At 38.3% G+C, this 9,559-nt stretch overlaps 1 protein-coding gene across 1 annotated transcript in view; it reads right to left on the minus strand.

Moving 5' to 3' along the window:
• NR5A2 (nuclear receptor subfamily 5 group A member 2) overlaps positions 1 to 9,181 on the minus strand; it is a 115,056-nt gene extending 105,875 nt beyond the window's left edge. The window contains exon 1 of the mRNA XM_026671741.2: positions 8,835 to 9,181. Within this exon, the coding sequence (XP_026527526.1) occupies positions 8,835 to 8,898 (64 nt within the window). The 5' untranslated portion in view covers positions 8,899 to 9,181. The remainder of the gene's footprint in view (positions 1 to 8,834) is intronic.
• Positions 9,182 to 9,559: the final 378 nt, after the last annotated feature.

Consider the following 9,559-nt stretch of genomic DNA (forward strand, 5'->3'; position numbering starts at 1 on the left):
TGACCAAAATAATTTCTTCAACTTTTCTCCACGTTTGCAACTACAACTACAACTCTGACTATCTGTTCACACACACCATGTTTAAGGCATTGTATTTAAGAAATAGGCAGATTCTTTGGCTTGAACAGGCAAAGAGGCAAGAACAGATAAGGTGCGTCCCCTCCAGATATTGTAAACTCCTAATCCATCAACCTGGCATGTCCAGTGGGAAGAGTTGATGATAACTGCACTCCAAAATCATTGTTAATATTTTCAAAGTACTTATCTGGGGGCATCTTTCTTAATCCAATAGCTAACTAACTTGCAGTGAGGAAGAGGAGGAGAGGGATAGCTATCTAACTTTCAGGCCTCAAAGGAAGGGGGACCACAAACATTATGCAGCAGCTTATCCAGCTGCATTAATGCAAGGATGTTTTACAGAGCAAAGGTCTTTCAAAGCTGCCTTAACTGAAACCTAGAACTTTTCCACAACTCAAGCAATTCTGATTATTATTCTTGCAGAGGTGCTTCTTTCCCCACCCACATTTCCAAACTTCTCTTCCTGTTGAGATGCATCTTTTTCTTGGTTAGTTGACACTCCCACCTCCTAAGAGTTTCCAAATCTTGTTATTTTCCAAAGTCCTGAAACTCAGTTTATACCTGGTCATTGCCACCTGCATGCTAGAACAGATGCCCAACCATAAATTGAGTGATTCAGTTTCAGGCTTCCTCCTTCCCCCATTCACCTGTTTGGGCTGTTGCAGGAGCAAGAAGGCATCCTTATATGCCCCCAAATGTTTTGTTGAGTTTGCTGTCCAGCTATTGTAGAAATTGTGATTCAATAACCACCTGGCCATCAGCCTCTGTAGCTCAGCTCCCCCCTCCCACGTAATTAATCAGCAATGTCCCACTACATTCAATAAGAATTGTGGAACTGATGTCCATTCTTTAGCATGGGGCTGCTAGGACTGGATTTTAGTAGATCAGAGCCCAAACCTCTCTCCCCACCCACCCCAAATATCAGCAAGAAGAGGCACTGCCACCATCAGTACCATGGCAGGCCAGGACCCTACTCAGCATATCACTTTTTTAAAATTCCTCTTATTTTAGAAACATTGTGAGGAGGGGGTAGCAAGATGCCTCTTCCCACATTGGCCCATTTAGGGTGACAAATGCTCAATGTATTGTTTTAATCTTTCAATTAAATTATGCTTATGTTGAACGTCAGGAGATTCCCAAGCATATGGGTTAAGCATTAGGGAAGAGTAGAAAACAAATCATGGTTTTGTTTTCTTTGTTTTCTGCCTGTGGTGACTCAAGCGAGTTTGATATGTACTATAATGCTCAGAGAAGAAGTGTTGTAAAATCATTAAGTCCAGAGAGGGCAATTTCCTGCTAAACTACTGCTCCTGAGCATATAGTGTTTCCATGAAAAAAAACAAAACATTACTAGATTTGGACAGTGTGTGCCTTACTTCTGAGTAAACATATAGAAGGGGGGCGTGCATAATAAGTGCACCAACATGCCTACCGTCCCTGTCCTATTGTTTCTTTTTTATTCGTATCCATTTCATGTATTCATAACCATGCTTATATTTATACCTGTTTATCTCGTACTTGACAAATAAATAAATAAAAATAAAGATGGGCAGAGGGATGAAAACCAGATAATTCTATGGAAAGTATCCTATTAAAATACTGAATACTTTAATGTTCTCGAATATAACAGATATACTCCATCCAAGTAATGGCTGCATTTTATTCTCTGCTCCCAAGGAGTTTTATAATCCTCATTTGGCCTAATTGTCTATATAAGATCAAGTTCCATTGAATTCAGTGGTCAACTCTGAACAGTTCCAAGTTTGGCTTTCACCCATGAGTTTGCTTAATCAACTGGTCAGCTTTGATAATACTCAGATGTGAAATAAGCAAACATTTCTCATAGTTTCTCTATTACATCACACAAAGATGGCCATCAATGAGAAACGGCAGGGGACAACATTTTTGCTTCCGAGTAGAGCATTACTGCAAAGGTGAAGAAAGACATTTTATTTAATCAAAAATGGTAAACAGTTCTGAGAAAGAAAGTTCAGCGAGTTTCACTGGAATTCCAAACAAGCATACTTAGATCTGTGATGGCATCCTAGCATTTTCCAGTCCTGGACACATCTCAGATGTGTCACTTATCTCTCAACCCTTTGCTGTCAGGTTGGATCCCGGTGACTTATTTTCCCAGGGTTTTTGTAAAAAAAAAAAAAAAAAAAGGCACCACATTAGAAGCACAACATTTAAGACAGAAAGAAGTACAGCAGCGGTTGATAAACAGCTAATAGCCCATCTATTCTGTTTAAATAAGCAAAAATGTGCATCTATTATTTACTTCCAAGTTCCACTACAGAATTCAGTAAGACATATGTGCGGGTAAAAATCCTTAGGACTGCAGAATTCCACCTTTCCCTGCAGAATTAGAATGTCTTCCTCCCTCCTGAATTACCAAGCATTTCCCCCCACCCCCCATTCACTCCTGAATCACCACCAGGCATTTTTCCCCCGCATTGGGCATTTCGGAGCAAACAACCTGCTTGCCAAATTTTTTTCTGCGTCCGGTAACTTTCCCCGAAAAAGACTCAAAGATCACATCAGCACACGGGACGGGGGGAGAGAGGGCGGCGGGATCGGGGAGTGGAGTTGAAAAGGTGGCTTTTTCCTCTCGCCAGGCGCGTGCGGGGAAGCCACCCTCCGTGGCTCCGTCCAAGACTTTCCTCGGCTCTCCTTCCCATAGAGCCGGCGCTCGGCTCCGGAGAAGGCTCGCGTCAAACTCGCCGAAGCGCGCGGCAGCCCAGGAAAAACGAGGAGTTCCGAGTAACTTCGGCTTCTCAAGCCCCGCCTCCGACTGTGGAAGTTTCTTTTTTCCTTTCCACCCTTAACACCCCCTCCCCCACCTTCCTTACTATAGGAATGTTTTTTTTTTTTTTACAGTCCGCCTTTCTCAAGAAGAAAAAAAATTCCACTCTGAACCTGGTCCGAGCGGCCAAACTAAACGCCGGCCCGAAGCGAAACTGCCAAGGCGCATTAAGCACGCCGCGGCCTTAAGAAAGCAAAACTCGCCCGCCGCTACTTCGTTCTACTAAAGATTCCCGCCATTTCTAAAATCCTGCACCGCACCTGCCTGATGCTTATCCGGTGCAAAGGCAAAGACCGCGACTGGCGGTTCAACTGCATCCGAGCTTGCAGTCTGTTCTCTGCCTCCAACCCAAAAAACGCACGCGAGGGGCAAACTGCAAAAGCGATCCTAAAATGAGCATGTTTCTCCTCAGAAATGAACCTGAGCTTCATTGCTGTCGGGCTGAGGTGCTACACGCGTTTGGGAAGAGTTAAGAAGCCTAAAGCATGGAGTTTAAAGGCGGTTGAACTCGCTTTGCAACGGCGGTATTTTAAAGTCCTCTCTCTGCAGCTAAAGTTATTTCCATGTTGCTTTTAACCCTTAAAAGCAATATGAAAACGGCCTGTGATTAAACCGAAGCTCTGAAAATCACTTGAGTTGTATAATTTCTTTTAAACAGTTTTTATTAGTTTATAATGTAGCATACAAAGAAAATACAAAAAATAAATAGTAGGGGAAATAGGGAAGGAAAAAGGGAAGGGAGAAGTAAGGGGGAAAAAAGGCATTGACTTCACACACCCTTTTGGTGCAGTAAAATAAGGCATTAGACCTCAACTTTTTAGTTTTACATAATACTATAAACTAGCCATTCTATAACAACAAACCGATTATCTAATTGGTAAAACTCAAAGTCAAGGTTTCATTCCCCCCCCCCCACCTCAAGCACAAAGTTCAGAAGTGGTTTCCAAGTTTAGCGGTCTCTGCTAATTCCCATCAATTTTTGCAGCCATTCATCCACTGTGGGGATCGAGGTGGAATTGTATAATGTGAGGGAAGGGGGGAAGGGAAGGCTTTCCCCAAGAGAAAAAATCTTGTCAGTCAGGTCTATGGATCATTGGGTGGGAGATTCCAACAATTAGGAGAATAGTCCCCTTAAAAGGACCTGTTAGAATTAGGACCTGGGGGGAAGAGAAATCTTTCTTCAATGGCAAAGGACTAATCTCCAAACTCTTGCGTTCCTACTGCTCTACCATCCATAAGAGTTTGTGCTTTCATTGATCTGAAAGTAAATTATCTTGGCTTCTGAAAAGGAATAATATAAAGAAGGGTAAAATCTGTGGAAACGCCCACCAAACTTGTGCATTTTTTATTTGCAAGGAAGTCTCATTGAAAAAAGCACCTTTATACATAGGATTGAACTTTTCATAAGATGAGATGGCAATAAAGATCAGTTTCCTGTATCTCTTTCCTGATTTCTGTTGGTTATATGATTTTTTACAACCCAGATACAATATGCCTTGATGAGACTGGGATGTAAGGAATTTTAACCTATCTATCCTCAAATTGCTGCAATGAAGCAGTATACAGGGGCAATAAACACAGTGAAGGAGAAGTTTGGGAAACACCTCTTTTACATCATACTTATTTGAACGACAACATCCATGAACTTGGATCCTTAATACAGTCTTTATCTTGGTAGGAAAGTTTATGATTTTAATACTGCATGCAAACCACATTACAGTTCAGCATGGAGCACGAATCCTGCCATTGATTTAGACAAGTTTTGATATGTCCACAACTTCAGCAAGACCTGACGTTTATTAGTATAATTAGTAATATTTCTCTTATTTATATGACGGGATTATATTTATTGCTAATCACCAAACCTTTGTTTATACAGCTAGCCTACAACTTGCCTATCAGTGGCATGCAGTCCTTAGGATAAAAAAAAATGTTGCACCTCATCTATTTATACAGCCACACTTTAAATCATTTCTGGGAGAAATGCAATATATGTGGTTTAAAGCAAACACATAAATGAAGTCAAATCCTTACTCAAGCACAACCTCTGGATGATGGTGCTTAAGTGGACCTGTTTGGAAAGTCTCCCGGCAACAGAGAAATGCTTTAGGCGGCCATTTCTATTGACTGGATGGCCATAAACTTTATACAAGCTGTAGAATTTCACAGCAAAAGTGACGTGGTTTGTTTTCTCTCCCCACCTAGCTGACTTGATTGCTAGCTTTCTTTCCTCCTTTGACAGTGCTGGGGTTATCTTTTTAGCTAAAGAGTCAGCATTCCTTAATATTACAAATATTTTACCAGAAAGCGCGTGATTTTGATAAGGGTTGGGGAAATAATAAAAAAATAGATACAATGTTTTAAGAAGTCTATACTAGAGTTATGTTGAGGGATAATTCTAGAAGTTGAAGTCCACGTGTCTGAAAGTTGTCAAAGGTTGGGAAACTTGCTGTATTGTTTTAGAGCTCAGTATTAGAACTGGAATTCTAAATTAGATGGACTTTGATCTGATTGAACAGCACTCCTAAATTGTTACCCCATAAACAAAATCATATAATTTTCATGTACCTGCCAACTCATACTGAAAATAAATTTGTTGGACAACAGCAATCAAAGGCAGTTTGTAGATTGATTGTGATCTTTGCCACATCTTGCATATAGCAGGAATTAGATGTATGTTAAGTAGTGGCAAAAGCAATTATATTTGAAACTGCAAAAACTCCACTAGTCAATTCCAACATCCCTTCCTATGAAAGTCTAAATCAAATTAAAAATGACATTGTAGCAATATATAAATAAGAGGAGCCCTGGTGCACAGTGATTTAGAATGCAGTATTGCAATCAAACTCTGCCCACAGCCTGGAATTCGATCCTAACAGGGCTCAAGATTGATTCAACCTTCCATCCTTCCAAGGTCAGAAAAATTCGGACACATATTGTTGTGGGCAATATACTGACTCTGTAAACTGTTTAGAGAGTGCTATAAAGCACAACGAAGCGGAATATAAATATATGTTCTATGGCTATATAATTATAATAATATATATTAAAACTAAAATCAAAATTGTTCTATTTACTTTATATTTTCTTCTATTTCTTTCATTACGATAAAAGAACATCAAAGTTTTATATCAGTTGATTTAATGTGTAAAATTTAATTTAACTACATTTATCACTTTAACTTCAAGGGTAATGAGAAAATATTTCGATCTGTATTTTCTTCACTCGCCCCATTCTGCCTCCAAACAAATTGCTGAACTATTTTCTATATCTAGAATGAAATGTCAAATCTGGGTTTGGTCCAAAGACTATACTTAGCCTGCAATTAATTGGCGAATAACAACCCCAGAAAGTGGACACAATGGTGATAAAAACTAAATGTGATATAATCTAATAAATCAAATAAAGTTAATCTATGTTTCTATCTATTCAATCTTCCCATCCTGACTCATTTAAAATTACAACTCATCAACAACATTTGGAAAACTTTTGCAATGAAGGTATTTGGGTGGATATGAAATATCTTCATGGCTACTGGTTGTACATTATTACTGCAGTACAATACAGCCACCCAGACCTACGCTCCACTGAGAATCTGATCTGTATTAAAAAACAGGTAGCTAAATAAACTGACAATTAAGAGCAACCTCCCAGTCTGTGTGGCCTACAGATGTCTGAAACCCAGAATTCCCTGGCATGAATTTTGCTAAGATTTCACAAGATTAAAAGTCAAACCTGACAGTCCGAAAGGTGCTTTTTTCAAGAAGCAACTGGACTTTCTGGTTTTTGCAGAGCTGAAGAAGCTTCTTGGATGAGAAGCGAAATGTCTTCAAAGAAAAACTAGAAAGTCCAGTTACCTTTTGAAAAAAGCACCTTTGAGACAACCAGGATTTGGAGGATGACTGAGAATCTCCATAGACCAAACCTGAAAGGTATCCAATTTGTATAAAGTTGGTCGAGAATATTGTACATTTCAACTGCCATCAAAAGCGTGGCTAGGGACTATGTCAGAATTTCCCAGATTAGTGTCAACTGAAATTTGTACATAACATATGCTGACATAATTTACAAATAGCTGTTATTTGTAATAGTTATTATTCAAATCTAAATATGTAAATTGAACTACAGTGCATAATATGGTTGTGGTAGGTTTCATTCAGAATGAAGGAAAGGTGTTGAATTATTTATTTTAAAAACCCTTGATCATATATTGATCATTCAGGTTTATTTCAACAGAGCATTCACAGATTGAATGGCATATCTGTGTTCCTGCTCATTTTGTTACAACCCACTTTTCATTATAACATCTCTCCAGATGGTGCAACACTGATGGTGGAACCTTTGTAGAAATTAAACATAAGTTGTCCACCGATAATTATACAGTAAAATTAGGACAATCGCTTGGAAGTCTGTAAGAGGTTGGTGCAAATGACTGGTGAATAAAAATGCCAATGAAAAAAATATGATAAAAAAAAGACTTTTAAACAAGCTTAGGTGGATTGGAACTTAAGTTTTAAAACTTGGAAGATATGGAGTGTAATAATTGTTTTGTAAATATCCATGTCCAAAATAAATCCTAAATATTTGTTTTTCATTGAAATAAAAGAGAAAGATTCCATTTGTTTGGTTTGCTGCATATATATGTATATGCATATGTATATGTATGTGTATAATCTATGTGTATATGTATGTGTATGTGTATATTGAGCAATGTTATATTGAACAATTATGTGCCTTGATTTTCATTGCAAAAAGAAAAACTACATCTTAAACAGTTTCCCTGTCAGAGCAGTATTACTCAGAAGTAAATCCAACTGTGTAAATTCAAGATTAATCCTGTATTGGTGCACAAATCAATAAGAAAGAAATACCTTGCATTTGCTGACAATGAATACAGTCCTTTATATTTTATGGAAAGCATATTCAGTATCGAAATCTTACATTCTTTGTGTGGAATAAATATCTGAAGATAAATATATTGCCCTTAATTTTGTTATATTGCAGCTCATCTGTATTTAAATATATAGGAAATTGACACAAAGCAAATGTTTGGACCACCAACCCAAAAGCATTGCAATCAAATACACACAACGCACACCACACACACACACACTTCCAGTCAAAGACCATGATACTATAAGCTGTCGCTACATAAAAGTAATATTTCACATCAGTGAAATGAATTTAGAAAATATTAGTCCATGTTCTTTTCAAATACCCAACTTGAATGGAAAGTATCCAGAACTTTCCTCTTGATTAAACTGATAAATGAATTCTAAACATAGAATGTTTAGCAAGAAGGAAATATGGGCTGCAAATTGCACATGAAAGATAAAAAATAATGCACAACAATATGACAATCTAAAATACTGTACAGTCTTTTTGGGGGGGTTCACATTCCCATTTAGTATTTGATTTGTTTAAAATGTTATTTTACAATGCTGTATTTTAAAGATAAAGTAATTCAAACTTAGATTTTATACAATGCAGTTTTTCAAAGGTTTGCTTGATTTTCAACTGTTATGAAACTATTTTGCTATAGGCTTAGAACTTCACATATAAATGCAGCATACCTAGTATATACATGCTTTCCTTTCTACTTTATTTCATTAAAAAAGTCTCCAAACTTCAGATTAAAACATGTGTATCTATTTACTAAATGACAAGAGATTCCCAGCATATGTTCAGCTCTTTTGCTAAAATAACTGGGACTTCAAGTTGTTTTTGATAAATCTGTAGCATTTAAAGAAAAACAGGCTAATTTAATCATCAGTATAATGGCGTCGTCCTTTTAAATATATTTATTGCAACTCAATACTTTTGAAGCATTGATTTGTTAACTGTGGAGAGATTCTAAAATGATTATTCTCCATTATGGAATGCTCAGGAAGGCTTGGATTCAATTCTGTCTGATAAGGTTTATCAAAAGAGTTGGAAAAAGCTGACTTACCACCTGGAAGAAGCCCATGTTTTATAGGTTCCTGTGTGTTGCTGGTATCCGAACTAGAAGACATAATTAAGCACAAATATATAGTGCCCTTGGGTTGCAGGTATACAGCATTGAACACAGCAATAGGTGAGGCTTGTAAACTTCTCTGGCCTTGGGACAGCGGCTACAGTAACCTTCAGTGAAAGTCAGGAAGCAGTCCATCAACGGTACGCACACACACACAAACACATGCAAACGAAAAATCCAATAATTCAGAAAGTAACAGGCCGGGCTTTCAATGGACTCTGTACTTTTTCCAGCATTAGTGACCCTCTGTAAACCAGCCATCCCATTTCGTGATGGTCTCTAATCAGGAAAATCAGGAGCTGGGATAGGCTGGGCTTGATCACATGACCCCCAACAGGTTGATAAGCAGATCCTGTTATAAAGTGACAGCAAAAAAAAAAAGAGATAAGAACTCTTGGCAGATAGAAACAGAGAAATGATTAACTCTGTGTTGCAGAGGTGCTGTGAAGCAGAGAGAGGAAGGCTTGTAAACCTGTGGGGGGGTCAGAAGATCATACCGAGTGGATAACCTCCCCCCCTCCCGCCCCACTTCCATCCCAATCTAAATGGCAACACCTATAAACTCATGTTGGTGACCTGCCTCTTGATGTCATCATTTCTTTGCAGAGTGGACAACAATGCTGAGCTTTTTGGGCTTCTGTAAATATCTGGGGAAGGCA

Source organism: Notechis scutatus, chromosome 3 (assembly GCF_049901735.1).
Source record: "Notechis scutatus isolate UNSWTSFEM ecotype Mainland chromosome 3, rNotScu1.2, whole genome shotgun sequence".
Lineage (NCBI taxonomy): Eukaryota > Metazoa > Chordata > Lepidosauria > Squamata > Elapidae > Notechis > Notechis scutatus.